At 42.4% G+C, this 23,683-nt stretch overlaps 1 protein-coding gene across 3 annotated transcripts in view; it reads right to left on the minus strand.

Moving 5' to 3' along the window:
• TNIK (TRAF2 and NCK interacting kinase) overlaps positions 1–23,683 on the minus strand; it is a 292,122-nt gene that overhangs the window by 53,272 nt on the left and 215,167 nt on the right. For 2 of the 3 annotated variants that reach the window (XM_066621728.1, XM_066621726.1), the window contains exons 13-15: positions 10,935–11,045; positions 7,515–7,601; positions 4,227–4,424 (exon numbers count right to left, since the gene is read on the minus strand). In XM_066621728.1, the coding sequence (XP_066477825.1) occupies positions 4,227–4,424; positions 7,515–7,601; positions 10,935–11,045 (396 nt within the window). The remainder of the gene's footprint in view (positions 1–4,226; positions 4,425–7,514; positions 7,602–10,934; positions 11,046–23,683) is intronic. The other variant, XM_066621727.1, reaches the window with a different exon arrangement.

Consider the following 23,683-nt stretch of genomic DNA (forward strand, 5'->3'; position numbering starts at 1 on the left):
GGAGAATTAGAAAATGACCCCAGAGCTACCTGCGAAGTGACACCAGCAGCAGAATTAGCCTGGCAAGCTTTAGAAGACTGAATCAGCTCAGAATTGGAAGAAAATGAAAGGGCATTTAAAGATGCCGAGCGAGAGCTGGAAGATAAAGGTGCCAAGATGGGTACATTCAGGTGAGAATGCTGTGGAGAATGACGCCAAGAGGGAACATGAAGCTGTTCCATGTTTTGCCCTATGATCTTCCTCTCCATTTTCGCTTGATAATTCTTAGGATGTCCTGAGACACTCTCCAAAGATGAATGGCAGTGATCAGCTTGTATCTTCGCACTTCTTAAGAGGCATGCTGGGCTAGATGCACTTAGGTCTAGGTTATCATGTGTTGTCAAGATATCACTTAAGGATGGGACGCTTCTTGAATGAGCAATGACACTTGGGTACAGATGTGAAGAAAGGTACTTCCTTCCTTCATGTTCTTGGAAGTTCATTTTGATTTTATGAGTAGGCAACAGCAACTCATCTTCCCCCAGAATATGAGGGGAAGAGACACATCTGACCTCCAATCTTGTTTGCCTCTCAGGACTGCACCCTTGCGACCGAGACCCTTTGAGGGATATAATGTTCTCGTTTCGTTTCCTTCGGTCCAGAAAACCAAGTCTAGTTTCAGGGTTTAGGAAAATGGGCCTTTCCTTCCGATCTTCGTATGGACTTGACAAAGAAATCTTAATAGCAGGCAATAACGGTGCTTGTTTTGCAGAGATAAAGAGATCACTTCCGTGAGAGTCTAAGGCTTGTGCATGTTGTGGGTTTTGTTTACCATGTGGTTTGGAAACATAAGAAAAAAGCTTGGATTGTGGAGCTGCCCTTTTGCCATTTAGGAAGGGCATCTGTTGCTGGGGAACAAGATTGTGGTTCTGCTTAGCTGGAATAACAGTTGAATTATTAAGAGATCGTAGCTGTACCTGGGGAGGTAGGATTACAGAAATTAAAACACGCATTAGTTAATCACATAAAGAGGCTGTAAAATTGGCAAAAGCCCTCCACCGTGCTTAGTTTATAACAGTTAGCAGTATTAGGACTCATTCTGCTTGGAAAGCCCTGATTTCAATCCACAGCATAAAAGTTGTCTGTTCAACACAGATGAGGGGAAACCACATGTACTGACCAACAGGGCTGGTTGTGCAGAGAACATAAGAGCAGCCTTGCTGGATTTGACCAAAGGTCTGCCTATCTAGTCCAACACTTCATTTCGTCCAACATTGGCCAACCAAATGCTCAGAACCAGGGCACAAAGGTCATAGAGTTCCCATCTGCCACCAACAACAGGTAATCAGAGGCAGACTGCCTCTGAACAAGGTGTTACAGTTTAGCAAACCCGGCCAATCGCTGAATAGCTGCTGAAAGATTATTTGGTCTAGAAACCAAAGAAAAAGGCTTGGATTGTGGAGCTGCCCCTTTGCCATTAAGGAAGGGCATCAAGGATGCAGGGGTGGCCCATCCATGAAGTGGTCACTCCAGGCAATATAATAGTTGGGGAGCACCCACCTCTCTCCACCTGCTTGCCTACATTGCTCCTCCTCCTCCTCCTTCTGCTCACTGGATTGGAAACAGAAGTGGGGGACAAAGAGGAAGAGGAAATGTGGAGGGGAGGAGAGTACTGAAGTAAGACATTGGAGAGTGGAGGAGGAGGCTGGCACGGGGGGGGGGAGTATTTGGAATTCTGCCTCAGGCATCAAGAAGTTTTTAGCCAGCCCTGCTGCCACAAATGTATCTAATTGCCCTTTAAAGCCATCTAGACCAGTGGCCCACACCATATTTTCTAGCAGTAAATTCCTTAAATTAATTATGCACTACATAAATAAGCCAATGGAATCATACAATGCACAGGCATTTCCACTCTGGGTTTTTTTTTTACAAGCCTTCCAACACTGTTTAACATGCATCACCGTAGTGGCAATGGAAATTGGCTAAGAAGTTGGCTTTCAAGGTGGGGGAGAAAGCTGTGATTGTCAGGTATCCAAATTCTACATCATTTCCCCACAAAATGAACTGTCCTCTGGAGAGGTCAGTCATGCAAATGGCTCATCTGTAAAAGACTAGAAGCTTCTGAAGTGGAAGCAATTACTGTGCCCCAATGGCATCTAAGGTCTCAGTACTTCTTTTGATCATGCATGCATCCCTTTTTTCTGGTTGACTGTGTTGTGTGGGCATGCCAGTTTCTTATTCAGCAGCTGGCACCGTTATAATAATTACAGCAGAGATGAGAGCAGGCTGCTCCTGACCTTGACCTGACAGCAAGCATCTTCAGTAATAAACAAACCATAAAATCTAACTGGGGCTGGTATTCAGGGATTTGTTCTGTTCTTTCATGTTCCCCTCCTCTTACAGTGTCCTACAAAGCTGACAAATAAGCAGCCGTCAAGACAATTACATGCAAGGAGGTCAAACGAGAAGACAATCCAGTCCATGAAAACACATACAAAAACTGTGTCCAATCATACAATGAATAGAAATTGCTGGCTCAACCACCATGGCACATTAAAGGGATTCATTTGTTAGGCCAGAAAACAGCTTTCCAATGCATGCCCTCGACTTGTAGTTGCCAAGCAATGGCTGACAAAACAGTGGATTCTTCAATGTGGCAACAGAAAACAGTTTCCCTAAAAGTGTGTTTGTACTGCATTTACTAATCTTCTGCATTTGCAACCATAAGATGGTGTTGGGTATGTTCATGGGTCAATTCATGTGGGGCAGTAGTGAGATCCAATAGGTGTGGAGTATGTTGGTATGTCTTCAAACATGACCCAAACTGCAAGTTGCTGAAATTCTGCAGCACAGTGTTTCTCAGATTGTGCGTTGGGACCCACTAGGTGGGACTCGAGCCAATTTCAGGTGGGTCCCCATTTATTTCAATATTTTATTTTGTATATATTAGACTTGAAGCTACCACGGTATCTGACTGCATCTGGGGAAATTACAGACCTGTACTTTTAACAAGCTACTATGTATATTCTTTTAACAATGATAGTAAATGGGACTTACTCCTGGGTAAGTGTGGGTAGAACTGCAGCCTGGTAGAACTGCAGCCTAGGATTGTTAAAAATGTTCCTGCTTGATGATGTCACTTCCGGTCATGGCATCACTTCTGGTGGGTCCTGACAGATTCTCATTTTTAAAAGTGGGTCCCGGTGTGAGAACCACTGCTGTAGCAGATGTCTGTGAATCCTCAGTTTGATGAACATATCAAGGTGTCATATACTGAGTCAGACCATTGCCCCCTCTAGCTCAGTCCTGCCTTTTATTTGAACATGTTTGAGCATACGGTAGCAAGGCAGAGGGGAACATACTAGAACCAATCATTAGAAAGACATGGTGGTGAAAAAGAATTCACCATTATGTGAATTTGGTCTGCAAAATGTTGCAAGACCTACACATTTAATTTGGAGACCAAGGATAAGCAGAAATCTTTTGACTCCCCTTATTAAGTTTGTGCTGATTGTATTTTATCAAGCGTTTGCAATATTTTTCTTTCTTTTAACAGTATTTCATTGTAATTCTTCTAGAGTTGCACAGAATATCATCCAGTTTTAATTTTTAAGTACAAATTAGCAGTTTTAAAGGGAGAGATTTTTCCCTCCCTGAAAACACATGACACAGTACACTGGCGCAGCTAGAGTGTCGTCGTCGTCGTCCCCCCGCCCACATGGCTCCAAAGGGGAGGAGAGGAGCCGCTTGCACGCTGCAGTGAGGCTAAACGGAGGTGAATGGCTCCCAAGGGGACGGGGAGGAGCCACTTGCACGCTACAGGGAGGCCCCCTGCAAAACTTAGTGCGCTGCCCCCTCTCTAGCTATGCCAGTGACACAGTGCAAGTGTTCTTTTTTTCACCTTCAATTATTGCAATACTTTTTCCTTGCAACTGCCACCTTGCTGTCATTTTATTGCCCCTTCCTGCTGCTTACTGCTCCCTGGATTAGCCACATGGGAGGCTCTACCAGTCAGGTCTGACATAACAAATAGGATGGTGACATAATGCTGTGTAGGCAGTTACATTTGGCTATGTGATGACACTGATGAAAAATCAGTGAGCAAACAAGATGCAATGTACAATCATAATAAAGAGGAGAAGGTTTTGGCACTTACAATTCTTGTAAACCATTCCTTGTTTTGGCCCAGCTTCAATTTCTAGCTAGCCCAGGATAAGGTGAGAAAGAAAAAAAGTGATTGCTCCTACCTCCTTTGCCCAAGCTGGTTTCTCAGCAGCATTCATTCCTTCCTTATAATGATAAAGGGGTTTCTTCTCTGCTGGTCTCTGGTCTTGCCGCTGCTGCTGCTGCTGCTGGAGGGAGACCAGGTAGTCTCGCTCCTGTTGCAGCTGACGCTGTAGTCTCTCTGCTTGCCGTTGCTCCTCTAATTGCTTGCGCTTATATTCCTACCAAAACATGTAAGCCAACATTAACAAGCAGTATGATGCTCTGGAATCACAGAAGTACAGACAGGATGGTGTCAGGGGACACAAAAGTGGATAAATATCTTAATCAGGTGGAAACAAACACCAAAATATTAACAATGGAATAATCTTGACAAATTATATTAACCTTTGGTCTCAACAGGTAGCAGCGATTTGTGTTTGTTCTAAGAAGTATCTCAGACTTTCATCTTTTTTTCACGTGTGTTGCTGCTGGAACGATACTGATTTGTGACAGGCTCTATTTTCAGAGCGGTTCTAACTACATTCTAATCCATTTGAGTTTATTATTTTATTTAAAAATGTATACCTAACTCTTCATTGTAAAACATTTTTCAAGTGCGCACACACTCCCTCTCCTCCAAAAACAGATGTACTTCATTATTTAACTCTTCAGTGCTTCTTAAGCCCTCTAGTTAGCAAACTGAACTTCATACTGTTCAACTGATTGCTTCACAGGCCCTTTATGTTGCGTGTTAATTTGGCCCTGCTCTTGCAAGACTCTGTCTGTATTTGATCTCTTCTTCATCTGGGGAGACAACCTGCAAAAATGATATCCACTAAATTAGAACCTGCAAGGTTCCATGGGGAAGCTGTGACAGTTAAACAGATACAAAAACTACTGAAGCTTGTCACCTGAATGGGCGATCTAAATTATGCAAAGAATTTTTTTAATTAGTTTTTGTTGCAGTAAACATATAAACATGAAGGGGGAATTCTTTAAGACCGTAGGTATCTGTTGCATGGGTAGTATCACTGTATTATTTGAGAATATGACCACCATGAGTGCACAGAAAAATATATTTGTTTACTGTATTGATACCTCATTTTATTTCCTCGAAGGGCACTACTAATGCTTAGGATTTATATATCATTTTCTGAGTGTGTAAAGCCTTTACATTTTTATCTTACTGTCCTTACAGTAGCCCTATAGGGTTAATAAGTCTTATTATTCCCACACTGCAGCTGAGGAAAACAAGACAGAGAGGGAGCAGCTTGCTTAAGACCATCAAATGAGAATTTCACAGCAGAAATAAGTTTTGAACCAGGGAAGTTCTGATGCACAGCACAGTCTCTTAGAAGACTGATGCAGCATTCCCCTTGGGGCCCATTTACTTATTTGTTGTTATTAAAAATATTTATATTCCACTTCTCAAGAAAAGTAGTTCACAAAGCAGTTTACATAGCTGAATAAATGGTTCCCTGTCCATAAAAGGCTCATGGTCTAAAGAAGGGGAGCCAAACATAAGGCCCATGGGCCAGATGTGATCTGCAGAAGCTCTTTATCCAGCCCACATAGTAATTTGGCTCTCCCAGTGTTGCCTTTTCAGCAGTGCTGCTTCTGCTCAGGCTCTGGGAAGGAGAAACAGAAGGAGGCCTCAGAAGGCAAGGAACGTTATGGGACAAGAGGAAGACCAAGAGGAGTGAGAGGGTGAGATGCTACCAAGATGCTGGGACAGCCCAATTGTAATGTGGGTCACCCTTTCAGAAGTGCTGCTTCTGCTGATGCATCACTTTGCAGACTTCCTCTCCGTATTGACGCCTTGGCAGAAATGGCACTGCTGAAAGAGTGGCCCGCATGATAATTGGGCTCTCCCAGTGTAATATTTGGCTACCCCATATCCTGAATATATGACCAAGATTTGCACATTTTCTCTTCTGTCATTTGCCAGCTGATTAGTTTCTATGTGTTTATTTCTGGTTGTCATCTGCTTAATGACATCACTTTTGACCCTCAACAGAAGCCATAAATGATACTCTGCCTGCTACGTGAAGCGAATTTGACACCCCTGTTCTAAAGAAAGATACAAAAGGGACAATCAGGAACAGCACTGGAAAAAATGCCTTTCCTCCTCCCAAGAGGCCCTCAAAATGGCTCACAACCAGTTAAGACATTTCTGCCCAACGCTGCATATATGCAACAGGTGTTCAAATGTGAACACCTATGGGCTGGGCAGATATGGGTTAAAACTCATAATCAAAATATAAATAAAAAATCAACTAAAATGCAATAAAATGAGAATTATTAAAATTCACAACCAACCAATAATAATTTAATTTGTAATAATTAAACCCAAAAGCTGTTTTGGGTTTAAAAAACAGACAATGTTCAGACTATGAAACCGATTGATAGAAACAGCATTCTTTATATAAAGTTTTTATAAGTTGTCTCTGCAGGTAATAGAACTACTGGGTGGGAAAAGAGAAAGAAGGCATGACAGCATCAACAGTGCTGCTAAATATAAATAATCATCTTTTTCTACAATGAAAAGACAGGCAATTCATATCCAAAATACTGATTTGACTGATATGGGAGGTACAGGGAGGGATGAAAAAGAGAGAGTGCGCCTGCACCCACATGAATGAGTTTATGTGCAGGAAATTCAGCAATAACAAATGCTGTAACTGTAAAGAGCATGAAAAGACAATGCAAAATGTTCCTGTCAGGAACATAAAACTAAGTAGTCTGCACATGAAATATGTAATCAAACCTCATAAAATCAAGCAGAGATTACAGGGAGCAAATATATTTTAGCTAGACTGTATTCCAGCACACGCTGCCAGCAGCTTTCAATTAATTGCACTGCAATAAACACAGTAGGCCTGAGAAGAGGTCTGTTATGAATGAAGAACATTCTGGAAACAGACTGAACAGAGACAGGCAGGCACAGCAGATGATGCTCAAACCAGGAGAGTTCCTGTTATCGAAAGAAAGGAGCTCAGCTATGTTTGGAGTGATGAAAGAAACCAACATAACATGCAAACTTTAGCACAGGGAAGGATTCATCAGTCACCACTTGGGTCATCAGCTGGCTATCCCACTTTTGCATGACCTCAAATTTTGGGGTGTGCTGGAAAATTTAAATAACCATCAACCGTGCCAATTTTGGAAGACAGAAGATTCAGCAGCAGACAGGAAGAGAGCTCTATAGAAAATGTGGCAACCTTATAAGACCAAAGGTACAGGTACACACAGGTAAATACATGCAGTCACACTACATACAGAAAAGGCTGGGCAAAGCATGTGACACAAGTACCCTGCCTCCACATTACCAGAAGAAGAGCTTGCTCCTGCAATAACTGCTGCTGCAGGATCTCTAACTGCCTCTGTTCCTCCTCTAACTGTCGCCTGATGTATTCCTGGAGAGGTGGGCAGCAGGGAGCAGAGAAAAAGAAGGAGAGAGAAGAAAGAACCATAATTCCAAGGAAAAAGAAGTGGTTGCACATAAAGGGGAAACTGCAGCAACACTGAGGGCACCTGGTGCACATAGCCCAGGAAACTCAGGAGAACGGAACGGATGCATGTGGCTGAACACCACACAACTTCATTTATTTTAATTAGTTAGTCAGCACAGAGCCCCCATGGTGAGGTATACCGTAGATCTTGACAAACTACTACAGTGAAGTCACAAAATAAAAGGCACAGTTATATTCATTGTTATATGCATTCTGGCTGGAAAAGAAAAAGCAAACAATCCATACAATAAAAAGCTGCAGGAGGCTTCCATCACCACTACATGAAAACACTCAGTGGGTTCAAATGACCCTTGTTCCCCAGACTGAACCGACTGGAAACAATGTTCTCCTCAGATCTGCTGCTTGTTTTCAAAAGTTGAGATCCTCATGACTGGCTGAGATTCCAAAATTCTGTGCTAAGAAAAACGGAATTATACAGACTGCTTCAATTATGAACATGTGTAACATTTTATTCTTCATAATTTGTTCTGCTACTAACCCCAGAGTGTGGAAGTGGAGGTGTGGGTGGAGGACAGAAATCTCACTTGCTTTGCTCCCCATGCTTTGCTCTTGAGATTTCAGTACCTTCATCTCAACAGGCAAAAACACCACAAGTGTTTGCATGTGAGCACGCCAATACTGCTGAATTATAGCCGAATTTCAGCTCTCTGGGGATGCTGAGAGCATTACCTGTACCCAATATTAAATGTTTTTGGGACAAAATAGCTGGATTCACAGTGCCCTCTAAGTATTAGTGGAACAATTATTCAATAACTTATATGTATAACATTGGTTACCTATCTTAATTCTACACACTTTCCTTAAAACATATGTCATATTGAAAGCTAGAGGGTATCTAGAGATAGGAATCACCATTGTACAGTGCGAGAAGTCTATATCCAACAGCCTTGCATTTGGTAGGCCACCTGGTTGGGTCACATAAAGAACAGCAACTGAGCTGGCTCAAGACATTCCGCAGCCTGAAGCAAAGAACAAGACAGAGGCCACAATTCTGTTTGGAAGGCCAGGATTTGCATTGCAGGCAGTGGCGTAGCTAGAGAGGGTGCAGAGCACTAAGTTTTGCAGGGAGCCTCACCGCAGAGTGCAATGGGTCACTCCCCCTTTCCTTTGGGGCCATTCCAAGTGGTGGGAGCAAAACTGTGGCATACACCTCTGTTTTGCTTTCATCACCTGGAATGACTCCGAAGCAGAGGGTGAGGAGCCTGTTGCACACTTCAGTGAGGCTCCCTGCAAAACTTAGTTCTTTGCACCCCCGCAAGCTACATCACTGACCTCAGGTTTATTATTGGGTCAATGAGTATAGGATTGGGCAGCAGATCATATGTTGATTCCCTCCCCAAAATTACCTGCTAAGATTCACCCTTTTAGTTCAACTATTATACCTTTTACATTCATTTTTATTCCAATTTTATTCCAGTTTTTATATACTTGCTTCAAACTAAAGCAAAGATTAAACCAAAGCAAAGTCCACTAAAAGACTTTGAGATAGAATGAGCTATGTCTTGAAATCAAATCTACTAAGTTTCAAAGTCAAAATGAATGAACAAACACTAAAGCCACATGCTTCCTTTGATAATAACAAAGAAGCAGCAAGGACAATGAGTGGCTACACAAAATCTGGACATTCCTATGGGAGACACACCTGCAGCTCTCTCAGAGCCAGACTCCTGTGACAGACAAAGAAAGAGATGGACCACATCTGAACCCCAATTTTAATTTTTGTGATCCTTTCAGTGTTTACAAGCATTTAAGGGGAAAAAAAAATGAAGGGTAAGAGCAGCCTACAAGCATTGGGACAGACAGTGCTTGTTTCCAAAAGAGAATTAGGGTTGGAGCAATTTCCTTGCTGTAGCATGGCTAAGAGACAGGTGTTTTTCCTACTCTCCTTCTGTGCCTTTAGCAGAAGCCTGAAAATGACAGCCAAAAATTCAGCAGGGAAAGCTTTTCCCTTTGCTAGATCCATGGCAAGAAAACCTTCCTCTGCTGGATTTCTGCAGGTCAGGCTGTTACTGAAGCCACAAAATGGGGTGGAGTGGCAAAAGCTAGAATTGATATGGCTCCTTTGTCTGGTGGGCTCCTGCAACCTGCCAGACACTGCTCACTCACTGATAGAGTGTAGTATTGACACAGGTCTAAGATGCCAGCTCCAACCCATTTTGCTTCTGTCCCATTTCAGACAGTCCCAGCCCAGGAGATTCTTCTCCATTTCTTTGCAACATCCTGGTCTCTGAGGATCTTGAAAACAGCACTGCTGCCTCACCTGCTGATGGGCTGAGGTGAAAAGTGCTTTAGTAAGCTGGCTGAGCACAATATTTTAGAGGCAGAAAAACGAAGCAGACTGGGGGAGGGGAGGCTGCACAGTGGTGGTAGCAGTTCTCACATGCCCCTCCTGCTGCTGCTCAAGCTGCCTCCTCCAGAATGCGGACATGTGCACAGCTGTGGGCAGCAGACTGTACATGTGTGGGAGCAGGAAGACACTGAACAGCAGTGAGGGCACAGCAGCATTCAGTGGCAGCTGTCTTCAGTCAGGTACAAGACTCACTGGAGGTGGCAGGCTGGGCTATGCTGGCATGGGGCACTGGTAGTAAAAGGGCAGGCGTTGCCACCAGGGTTAATCGGCTGCCTCAGGCTGGCCTTGGACAGCACTTAACACAAGGTTTGAGAGTTTAGCAGTGAAAGGGTAGCATATACAAGCAAAATGAACACACTTTCTTAAGTTTCCAAGAACAGAATCACTAAATCACTTTAGGTATTTATTTAAATCAGTGTTGACTTTAATATGCCAGCTGAGATTGAACTTGAAGATGTTGGAAATGCCCATCTGGGAAGTCCACCCATGCATCTAAATCCCACTTGATTGTGTTACTGTAAGGAAGTGTTTCAAAGCATTTGCAATGGCAGACAGAGATCTGGGCTCAGATCTGAGACAACAGAGTGCTCAAAAGCTGGGGGGCTCTGGTTCAGGGACAGAGCCTTTTCCCTTAGCACATGGACAGGTTCACAGGTTGAATCATTACCAAAAGACTGCTTCACACATTAGATTCAGAGGTGTACACAACTTATGGTGCTTCAAGGACGTACCCAACACAGCAAAGTGTGAATGTAGCAAACAGGAAACAAACTTATTCTGCTAGCTGTGATTGGCTTCATGTTGAGTACAGACTCACTAGTTTTCGCCTTGGGAAGCAGATTCACCCAGGACCTGCTGCTTGTTACCTGCTCGTGTTCAGCACGCCTTCTCTCTTCTTCTCGGCGAATCTGCTCTTCATAATGCCGGCGCTGTTCTCTCTCTTGTTGTTTTCTTAATTCCTTCTCCCTCCTTTGCTGCTGTGCGTACAAAGAACAAACTAACATAAAAAATGTTGCAGGTACAAATGAAAGTGGGCTCACAGGATCTCTTGAAAACAATAGCACTGTAAACCTAGAAGGAATCCCAAAAGATAATTTGACCCACCTAGACAATCATTTTGCTACCTCTTCCCAACAAATGAATAAACTAATGAGATGAATGATCAGACTATGGTTAGTCTAGGTTACCCTGTACCAGAAAGAGAAGACAGGAGAAACCAAGCTTCATAAATGCTTGACTACATTTCAGTGTAAAGAAGAAGGTCAAAGGTCCCTTGCATGACATGATTCTAGTGAATCAAATAGGTATTAAACAGTCCAGGAGATCAAGGTGTAACCTCTGGGTCAACCATTGTCAGAAGAATCTTATAATGAGAAGCAGTGGGCAAGAGTGACAGAATAACTTTGCTCTGTGTTAAATAGTGGCCTGAACTAACTGGATCCAAAATTGTGTTTTATGGTTAGTTAGAAATCTGGAAGGATCGGAAAGTCCATCCAGCCCAGCACCATGTTTCTTAGTGGTCTACCAGACGCTCCTGGGAAGCAGGACAAAAGGGCAATAGCCCTCCCCCGCTACTGCCCACCAATAACTGGTATCCAGGGACATTCTGTCAACATGCAGTTCTATTTAGACCTCACCATTCATAGCCACTGAGAGGCCTAGGAAGCAACCAAGGGCTACTATATCAGACATCAAACTAGAAGTCTTACAGAATATACTGCACGAAGCCATTCAGCTAGAAGGTATGTAACTACAGAATGTTCACTCAATTTTAAAGAATACACAATGGTGTTGAACAAATCAGGCCTCAAAGCACATTTGTGTGAGTGAAGAAACCCATCAAAGTGGGAATTTAGTATAATCTCACAAAGGAGCATCCTCAGCGGATCTGCTACCTGAGTTGTCCACTGTCCTTGCACCCACCTCCCTAAAAATTTTTTTTCACACATGCCTTGGTTGTCCATCACCACTATTGGTCCAACAATGTTGGTCCAACACATCACCACTGTTGCTACTTCCTTATCTATTTTGGAACGCAGCTCAACAGGCAAGGAGAGGGAGACAAGCACAGTGCAGCAAACACTCTGAAGCCATAAGAACAGCCATCTCCCGCCCTCCCTCCTGTCAGGTGGGTCATTACACTGCTGCCACCTCTTCCCCCTTGTTCTTCACCCAATCTGTGAGAAATGAACAAGATGCGTGGAACGTGCTGGGAGCCCTCCACTCATCCTGTTTGATGGGCAGAGAACAAGAGGAAAGAGGGAGTGGATGGTTTGCCCAAAAGGTAAGTGGGGGCTCTGCCTCCTTCCTGCCTGCCTGCCTCGCAGTGTAAGCAAGAAAGAGGCAGAGCTGAGCAATCCTGTTCTGAGTGTTTGTGGAAATGAACTATCAGAATTGCCTTCCTGCTGTTTCTTGCAAGCTAAGAAAGTGGCTTGTAGCTCCACTATCTTGAGCTACAGTGGCAGCACTGGAAGACATGGTGGGCTGCCGCAGCACCAGTCCTCTGCTTGCTCACTCTCAGCAACTGAGAAGATGATCAGAGAACTGGCTGAAAAACCTCAGCAGGTAGAGTGCAGACCCGGGATGCTCTCTCCACCAAGAAGCATTTGAGAAGAGCCTTCTGGCCTCTCTCTCACTGAGGTTCTATCAATTGAGAGACAGAACTTCTCATTGAGGTTCTATCAATGGAGACACAAGAAAGGACTTTTTCTGTTACAGCACCCAGGTTATGGAACTTCCCTACCCCTGGAGATCTATTTGGCCCTCACTTTGATGATATTCAATGATATTCCACCAAGAATGTATTCAGCCCAAAGACTGATCTTTTCTAATGGGCTGTATGGATTGTTTTAATTATCTGCTAGTCTTACCTGTTTTTTTTCTTCATTTTTGGTTGTGAGAGGTTGGGTTTAAAAAAAAATAATTAAGGGAACTGTTATTGCTTTTAGTTATGATTGTTAGTCACCCTGGACATTTTTTCCCCACCAAAAACAGAAAAACTGGATGATCATTTCAATCCAGTATTATAAATAATGCCTTTCAGGGATCATGTGAATTCAGCTCAAGTAAGCCCTTGCACACAGAACAGCAGTATTTATAATTTGTCAAGAACTCATGTAGCTTCAGACAAATCTTGTTACGTACCATGCGCAAGGGCTTGCATACAAGCAAACTAGGATTTCTACATTTCTCTTTTTTGTCTCAGCATGCCTTGCAGTGCACAGAAAGTTGCTTCTGAATTTCCTCCAAATAGAGAGGGAACTTGCTGGACCCCATAGGAAGCTGCACCCCTTGACAGGGCTCAGTCCTGTTGTGCAGAGTGTGCCCAAGATACGTTCCCCTGGAACTGCATCTGCAAGTTCCAACTAGAATTGGACAAACATACAAGCATCCTGAGCAGTTGAAATTTATAACAAGAAATAGCGGCGCGCTCCCAATACGGTTGTCACAACGGGATTTGAATTCCCAGGGTAGAATTCAGAAGTTTCACTGACATGTTCACTTTCTCAGGGAAAGAAAAGGCTGTTGGTCCAGTCATTTGAAAGTCAAGCTGCTTTTTGTATGTTGGCAACCTCTTTGCGGGGAAATCAATACAGTCTCATAATTACATGCCACTCGGGTTCTCTGTGCAAGTCATACTCAGTATTGATTGCAGCCATGGATGAGATCTGCCTACAATTGAACCTATGTGACCTGAAAGAGCAATGAAGATGTGTGAAATCCTTAATTAGCAGTGGCATTAAGCAGTCTGGCCATTGTCAGAAACACAGGGCTATCTGACCAGCCCTCGCTCTTTGAGCTAAAAGATATCTGTCTCTCTATTTTATCTTCCTGTCTCCAGGCAAATCCTGAATTTGTTTTCACATCTTTATTGTTTTTATGGATCCATTATTTTGCCTCTTAAGCTTCTTGGATTTCCTGAAAAATTGATCTTGAGTACCACACATGCATATTTTATCACTCAGTTTTGCGGGGGTCAACACAAGGGTGCAGCCAGTTGGGATGATGTTGCAATACTACCACCAATGGAAAATGCAACCCTGCGAACATAAAAAGCTGCCTTACACAGAGTCAGACCATTGGTCTGTCTAGCACAGTGACAGCCCAGGGTCTCCAGTATCTGTTACTTGATCTGATTAACTGCAAATGTGAGAATTTGAACCAGGCATGCGCTCTACCACTGAGCTGTGGCCCTCAGCTGGTCCTATTCTGGCAGCAACTATGTTCTCTGGGCCCAACAATGTAGACAAAAGTCAAAGTGATCACCCATCTGAATGCCATTGGCTCCCACCGCTCTTGTGAATGCCAGCAATACAGTCATCACATTTAAAAAAAACAACAAAAAAACTCTTGGGGAACTGACGGATTTGTGGCCAGTATGATATGGTGGCCACCAGAGGGCAGGAGTGTGGAACCTCTAATGCCAAGTCACACATGTTAGGGCCTTAAAAGGTATTTTTTTCCACTGGATTCCAATACAAGTTCAAAGTACCAGCAACTATTGATACAAATGCACACAACAGTCAACTAATTCCAGGAGATACAATCCTATTAAATGAGAACTATTAATCCTGCACTGAAAGAGGCTCTCAAGTGCAAAATTATTTTCCTTTCATTCTGACCTTTCATGTTTTCATCTTCCCTCCACATTGCCTTCTTTCTTGTTCTTTTCGCTTCCCAATAGAAACTTCCTTCTGGATACTCTCTCCCCCACAGCTTTTTCCCTTCATACATGACAGAGAAACAAATGCCAGCACTGACACTATCTCAATACAGCTATGACTCCTTAAGAAATATATTTTGGGGAGGAAGGAGGCGGAAGAGGGCTTATAACTCAATAACTCAATGGGTTATGCCACCTAGCTGTTCCCAATACTCTGCCACCCTCCAGTGTGACCAAGAAACAGAAACCAGGATAGGGCTAGGCAGATAAGAGCAGGCCCACTTCTCAAAGAGATACTAGATGAGATTTGGAGGTGTGCATTTTTTAAAAAAATAATAGACGTAGTGGTAAATGAACCAGATTAGAATCATGGTGCAGGAGTGATGGTGGGTGATTAAACCTTTCTTTACATGCTGCTTTCACAATTAAAATCACTTCCTGAAGTTGCTAGTTGCCCCATATGGGGCTGTCATATGCCATATGACCAAGTTTTCCTCTCTGGGGAAAACAGCAGTTTGGTGGGAAGGTGATAGGATTTTAACTGAGAAAAATGCATGGTGGCAAATGGTTAACCCACCAGCCCAACCTCATGGTACTGCTACAATTTATTCCCCAGAGCTGCTATTAATTTTATCAAGAGCCACAGTAGAACATAATCACAGATCTCACACATTGTGTCATGTTCTTCCTTCAGAGACTGATTCAACAGAAGCAGGGAAAAGGTCTTTAGGGTCCACCCCAACGCTGAGTGACTTCCCTTTACTTTTTCTCATGGAACTATCTAGTTGGCACTCATTCCTTTTTTTTTATTTAATTTTTATTTTTTTGCATTTCCATAAAGACATAAACACAGACATAAAACACATACATACAAACACTGAGGTTGCTTGATACCATATGCCAATTAATTAATAATTCGTTCTACCAATAATTTCTTATATCGCTTAATATAATAAAAAAATTATAAAAAGGAAGAAAAAAAAATAAAAATACATATTCCTCTCTAAAAACCCTGTTTCATATTCTCTATACTTCATCATTTCCATCATCATCAGTTATCTCTCCCCTTCTTTTCCCATCATTCTTTATGTTCCTTCTTTCAATAAAATCTTAAACTTTTTAATACAGCTTGTTATTTATGCCATTAAAGGTTTACTACTACTACTACTACTACAGCTTGTTCTAATTCAAATTACTACTAAATACTTATCATTCTAATTCATCAAAATTAATTCATCAAAATTCATCTAAATCTAATTCACAAAAATTAACCTATAAAATACTAGCATATATTTTTTCTTCTCCCAAATCAAATATTAGACAGCTACCAAATCATATCATTATCTTGAATATTAAACCACCAAAAAAGACAATTATAAAAAGGATATTTTTTTCTTTTCTCGAATCAAATATTACACAACTACCAAATCATGTCATTATCTTGAGTAGCAATTCAAATCTTGCAGACCATTTCTAAACTTTTCTTTTCTCTTTTCATTTTCTTTCTTTTCCTAGTAAACTTTATATCAACATCTCTCAACAATTGCTTCTTGAAAATCCATCCTTTTCTTCCTCCTCCCAACAACTCCAGTTCCTGATACATTCTCTCCATCTTTTCTTGATCAGTTTCTTGATCATCTTTTCTTGATCAGTTTCTTGACCAATTTCTTGATCAGTCCCTTCAAGATCTATTTTTCGTGGTAACTCTTCTCCAATCCAATCCGATAATTTTTGAATTCTTATCTTCCAATCAACCCCATCAGTTAGTAGCTCAAATTGTTGATCATTAGTTTTCTCCGATGTTACTTCCAGTTCACACAACTTAGATACTTGTTGGTTTAAAGTTTCCACACTAATTTGTATTTGTAGAATTTGAATCACCTGATTTCTGCTCATCACAAGCAAATTCTCCAGCTGTCTGTGGATCAGGATCTGCCATTCCTCTTCTGGGAGTTTCATTTCTCCTTGCAATTTTCTTTTAGTCCACTAGATGTCAACTCTCTTTTCCTATAAAGTTCCTCTTATGTTTTTTTCCCCCCTATGGAATTTGAAGAATTTTTTTTTGTCCCCATTAATAGACACGACATAGACTATTCACCAGTTCATATTTCATGAAATCCTGCCGCGATGAAGGATCCAAAATAGTCCAAAATCCAAAGTCTAATAAAAGGAAATTATATCCAGTGCAGGGTTACACATTTATAAATATGAATCAATGAAATCATGCTCCATATAATACCAAGTGCTCAATTATCTTCTCCACAGTAAAGTGGAGGAGTCCTCCCCCTCCTTTTTCTTTATTTTCCAAAACCTTGAGTTTTGAGTCCTTTATAGCCGGAATTTGCATAACATAAACAGCACTTACTTAGTTCTTCCAAATCTCTTCTTTCAATCAGATGGTATCTCCACCGCTTCGCCTCCCTTGCTGCCTTACCAGCAAAGTCCTGAAAAGAAAGCTCTCCTGCCGAGCTCTAAACTTTGCATATACTTTAAAACCGCCAGGATAACAGTGCCTCTGCTAGCACTCATTACCAGGTCTCTAGACCTGCAGTTTCAGGTGAAAAACAGGTAATCTTCAAGAGCTGATCCTGAAGACCTTCCTGTTTCATTAGCTACTTAGCCCCTCCCCCTAGCTGGCACTCATTCCTATAGGAAGATGTGGTGTTATTGGTGACAATGCTGCACTGACTAAAAACCAGCTCTCCATTACCAACACTGGGTAGCTCAATTCTCACTGATAAAGATGAAGGTGCGTGGAACATACACTGCACCCCCAGAGTTCTTTGCAGCACACAAACCCTCCTTCCACATGCCATCTGTCACAATGGTATTACTGTATATATATATAAAATGTATTTGTATATATGTACATATAAACCATACTGATAGGAAAATACAGGAAGGCCAGCTATCACATTTCTAGTTCCATCTGTTCAGGTCATAAGTTGATGCTGAAAAGCTCTAGAGAACCAGAATATTCAAAAACCACCACAAAGCATCTTGCTTTTTCAGCAGGCACCATGCATAATGTTGATGCTCTGCTGCTTAATAACATTTGCAGCACAAAATATAAATAAACTCTTTGGCCTTTTCTAAATGCTAAAGTCAATTTCGATAAGCTCCCCTAGCATGAAAGATCAAGTCCAACACATTCCTTTCGACTAGTATGGCAGTCACACGTCAGGTCACATTAGACTGACTGTTAACCAAAATAATGCTAATATTGCCACAGAATCTGTGACTATGAAAGATTTAACTCTGTGGTTTCACAGCTCAGTTTTTGGAACCGACAAGGAAAGTACCTCCGAAATTACAACAGATATGTAAAACTGGATTCCAGTCAAAATACAGTGTACATTGCAAAACATAAAACCACAGGAAGAACTTAAATACGAAAACTAATTACAATCTGAGATAAAATCTTCCTGTGTCAAAACTAAGCAAAAGATTAGTCATATTGGCCATTTTATACAAAAGACCCCTCTTGTATTAATTAACATGGTCATATGTGCTTGTAGCTTCTTTTCATCATGGTTCTATAAGCACAAAGCTTATGTTCTATGGACAGACGCTGGCTTGGATTCTGGTGGGTGCATGGAACAAAACTCCTACAAAGAGGCATTATTGCCCTCCCCTCACCACTGCAGCTCTCTGTGATATCTGAAAAGTGATAACCCTCACTTTTGAGGGTCTGGGTCTCCTCTTAAAGGGCATGCGATCCAGCACAGAAGGCTGCAGTAGGAGTGGGGAGTTGTCAAAACTTGGAGAGAAGCACCTTTTGTGAGCAGAGCATCCACTCCGTGCTGAATCTACCCTTCCATTTTGGGTCTCTGAACCACATCTTGTGCTATTCTGAAGGATCCCTCCGCCCCCAGGAGTGGATTTCTGGGGAGCACAAGGGGCTGCAGTGGACATACTCACAAATACAAGTCCATTATATATAAAGAGAGCTCACAGCACACGCAACGGGCTCTAACCTATCCTTCATATGCTGCACAGATAATCAAGCATACCAAGCCATCAGTCTTTGCACCTTCTGTTCATTCTGCCCTGCCTTTGCTGATACCTCTGTGTCATTCAGTTCATAGCCTGAAGCTCTGTCAACGGAAGCCTGAAAGGGGCAGAGAGTCTTTGCTACCTGATCCTGATCCTGCAGATCTGAATCACAGCAGAGCAGCCAGAACTTGAGTATAGGCAGCCCAATTATGCAACTGCCTTACTCAGTGGAACCTGCATGCCTGTTTTTGGTATATGCCCAATATAAAAAGGGAAAAACTGGGTTTTTAACTTTTATTTGAGGATTGAGGGAGCTGGCCAAGGCCCCACAGCTCCATTGAGATTACAGGCCCTCTTTCTTTATGTTAACAAAGCATTCTGTACCTGGCTACCTGAGAGACTCCTCTACAGGACACTCTCCTGAGCCTGAGAGGCTCTGCTGCTTTGTTAAATTTTCCACACCTGGGGCAAGAGGTGGTCGCAACCAGCAGCAGAGTGTGGAAATCAGCAGAGAGGGGTAAGATATATACTTCACAGTCTTCATCTGTGAAGGCAAGCTCACAGAGTGGCCAAAGGATACACTCATCTTCCATGCACTCTTCTTCCATGCATGGGGGATGCACTCTCCAGACTGGCAGAATGGGCAACAAAATGGCAGATGCGTTTCAATGTCAGTAAGCGTAAAGTCATGCACATTGGGGCAAAAAATCAAAACTTCACATATAGGCTGATGGGTTCTGAGCTGTCTGTGACAGATCAGGAGAGAGATCTTGGGGTGGTGGTGGACAGGTCGAAGAAAGTGTCGACCCAATGTGCGGCGGCAGTGAAGAAGGCCAATTCTATGCTTGGGATCATTAGAAAAGGTATTGAAAACAAAACGGCTAATATTATAATGCCGTTGTACGAATCGATGGTAAGGCCACACCTGGAGTATTGTGTCCAGTTCTGGTTGCCGCATCTCAAAAAAGACATAGTGGAAATGGAAAAGGCACCTTCCTTACGAGGAAAGACTACGGCGTTTGGGCCTCTTCAGCCTAGAAAAAAGACGCCTGAGGGGGGGACATGATTGAGACATACAAAATTATGCAGAGGATGGACAGAGTGGATAGGGAGATGCTCTTTACACTCTCACATAACACCAGAACCAGGGGACATCCACTAAAATTGAGTGTTGGGAGAGTTAGAACAGACAAGAGAAAATATTTCTTTACTCAGCGTGTGGTTGGTCTGTAGAACTCCTTGCCACAGGATGTGGTGACAGCATCTGGCCTGGATGCCTTTAAAAGGGGATTGGACAAGTTTCTGGAGGAAAAATCCATTACGGGTTACAAGCCATGATGTGTATGTGCAACCTCCTGATTTTAGAAATGGTCTATGTCAGAAGGCCAGATGCAAGGGAGGGCACCAGAACGAAGTCTCTTGTTATCTGGTGTGCTCCCTGGGGCATTTGATGGGCCGCTCTGAGATACAGGAAGCTGGACTAGATGGGCCTATGGCCTGATCCAGTGGGGCTGTTCTTATGTTCTTATTACAATTTTCTTCTCCATAGGATTACTCTTTTCCTGTTGTTTTAGTGTTTGTTACATTTTGAATAAACACACATATCACAATTCATATTGTTCTTTTCAGGTCTGCTATGCGTGTGTTTGTAGTATCACAAAGACATACACTTTTTTGTTTTTCCGCTTATGTAACCGGCAGACAACTGCCTAGCAGAACAATAGAGCGCACAAAGAGTTTGGCCCCAAACAGATTTTTCAGTGGCTTTGCCAAAGCAACAGCCATTTCCAAACACTCCAGGTGGGATCATTGGATGGCTCTCAAAATACTGAACCTGTTTTATTCTAGTCACTAAATTGGAATGAGTAGGAACACATACAAAGGAAATAAAATAAAGATACCACTTCCTTCCCTAACTTTCTTTCCTTCATAACCATCTCCTTCTTTGCTTCTCTGTGAAAACTTTGCTTTGCCTTGGTTTTGGGTCTACTGGGTTATGCTCACAGAACACAGATGTGTTATTCACAGGAACATGACCACCATTTCATTATGAGGTTATTTACACAACTTCATAGGTGATGCTTCAGGGGAAAAGCTTTCACCGTCTTCCTTTTTGCTTTCTTGTTACAAGGCACAAACGGAGATTCTTCATACCACATTTGTAATGACAGGTCTTAAATATTAATGAGGGAAGCTATATGAAGGCAAAAGCCTCTGGGACACATCTTTAGAAAAAAAATTCTGAAGAACAGCAGTTCAGAATTGCTAAAATGGACTCACTTGGGAATTGAAAGAGTAACTGAGTCATGTGAGAATTATTAGAGAGAATGACTGGTTACTCAAAGAGGAGGTGGAACTGGTTGATTTTTACTTAGTATCCATCTTCTCCCAAAAAAGAGATTGTGTAAATGTTTATGCTAACTCTGTGTGTGTGTCCACAAAAGTAGAGTAACTGAGAATAGGACAGGTATGCAGATTAGGATTGACAGAGAGCTGGTTACTAACTACCTAACTGACCTAAAAGAATTCAAGTCCTTTGGACCAGATAAACTGCATCCTAGACTAGTACTAAAGAACTTGCTGATGTACTCTCAGAACCTCTGTCAATTATCTTTGTGAAATTCTGGAAGGGGGGGAGAGCGATTGGGCTGGTGTTGTTCCAGTCTTCAAAAAGGAGAAAATGGAGGACCTGGGAAATTACAGGTCTGTCAGTCTGACTTCAATACCAGGAAAGATAGTAGAATTATAAAACAATCAGTCTGCACACATCCAGATATCCATGCAGTGATTGAAGCCAAAATGGATTTGTCAAAATAAATCTTAATATTTATTTATGGCATTTTACTCTGCCTTTCTCTCTCCCCTCTCTCTATCTTGGGAGATTGGGTCTCCTTTTTCGATTGGGTCACTAGCTTAGTAAATGGTGCGACTGCTGTGGATGTAAGTTCTCTTCGTTTCAATAATGTATCTGACAAGGTTTCCTACAACATCTTGTTTAGCAAGTTAGTAAAGTATGGGCTAGATCAGCATTTCCCAACTGTGGGTTGCAACCTTAGGTATAGTGGATTGTGACCCAATGCTCAAATCTACCCCAAAAGCCTTTTTTGGAGTCTCCAGAGGCTGTTCCTGGGTCGCGTTGGCCCACATCCCACTCCACTGGCCCCTCCAGGTCTCAGAATGCCTCCCAGACACAGCCGGAAGCTACTTTCAGTTTGCTTCCATGACTTCCTGTCGCATTCTGGAGGCATTCTTAGGCCCGGGGAGGCAAATGGAGTGGGTTGTGGGCCAGTACAACCTGGAAGCAGCCTTCAGGGATTGAAAGTAAGGCTTTCAGGGGCAGATTTGATCGTTGTGATGTGAGCCACTGCGGATCATGAGGTGGGTTGCAGTGATGAAAAGTTTAGGAACTGCTAGGCTAGATGATACAAATATTAGATGGATCCACAATTGGCTGGACAACTGTACACAAAGAGTGCTCATCAATGGCTCCTCATCAACTTGGAGGACAGTCTCATGTGGAGTTTCCAAGGGCTCTGTCTTGGGCCAATTTCTCTTCAACATCTTTTATCAATGACTTGGATAAAGGGATAAAAGCTAGTGGACCCCACCACCACATGGGAGAAACGCTAAAGAAGAAGAGGATAAAGGGATAAAAGGAAGCCTTACCAAATTTGCAGATGACACTAAGTGCAAGGAGTAACTAACACTGCAGAAAGCAGTAAAAGCATTAATGAGGACCTTGACAGAATGGACAGAATGGAATACTGAGCTGAAATGAACACCATGAAGTTCAACTGGGACAAATGCAAGGTCCTGCACTTTGGAAAAAACACAACAAAAAAAGGCACAGGTATAGAATGGGCAATACACGGCTTGTAAGTATAATGTGCAAAGGGGATCTTGGTGTTGCAGTGGATCACACGCTGAACATATACTTCATTGCAGCAGTGTGATGTAGCTGCAAAGAAGGCTAATGATATTTTAGGCTGCACTAATAGAACCATAGCTTCCAAATCATGAACAGTACTCCACGCTGGTCACACCTCATCAAGAGTACTGTGTCCAATTCTGGTTGCCACACTTTAAGAAAGATGCAGCCAAACTGGAGCAGGTTCAAGGAATGGCAGCAAGAATGATCAGGGGTTTGGAAAACAGGTCCTGTGAGGAAAGGGTCAGGGAACTTGGTATGTTTAGAGTGGAGAAGAGAAGACTGAGGGCCAAATCCTATCCAGTTATCCAGTGCAGCTGTACCAAAGGGGTGTGCACTGCATCCTGTGGTGGAGAGGCAGTCACAGAGGCCTCCTCAAGGTATGGGAACACTTGTTCCCTTACCTCAGGGCTGCACTGCTGCTGCACTGGTGCTGGAAAGTTGGATAGGATTGGGCCCTGAAGGAGCACACAATAGTATTCTTTAAATACTTAAAAGGTGGTCACAGGGAAGAGGGTAATTTTTTTCTCTACTATCCCAGAAAGTAAAACTAGATTTTGCTTAAGCTGCAAAATAAGAGATTATGGTTGGATATCAGGAAGACGCTCCTAACAGTAAGAGGTTCGACAGTGGAATTTATTCCCAAGGGAAGTGGTGAATTCTCTCTTACTGGAGATCTTCAAGCAGAGGCTTCACAGGTACCTTTTGAAGATGCTCGAGAGAGGATCTTCTTGCTTCAAGCAGGAAGTTGGTCTAGATGGCCTTGAAGATCCTTTCAAACACTATGATTCAGTGGTACAATTTTATTTTTCCACTTTGTTTGTGCTTTATGCTTTTTATGTAAGCTGCTTTGACAGCTCTTTCTGTCAAAACATGGAAGAAATACTAAAACAACCATAATTGAACTCCTAGAATAACAGATCTGCTATCAATTTTATTTTAGCTGCTCTATAGTGGTGACCCTTAGAAGCCAAACCTGCATAAGCATGTAAGAAAACACAGAGAACTGTGTCAAGTACAGTCAATGC

This window comes from Tiliqua scincoides, chromosome 3, assembly GCF_035046505.1.
Source record: "Tiliqua scincoides isolate rTilSci1 chromosome 3, rTilSci1.hap2, whole genome shotgun sequence".
Classification (NCBI taxonomy): Eukaryota; Metazoa; Chordata; class Lepidosauria; order Squamata; family Scincidae; genus Tiliqua; species Tiliqua scincoides.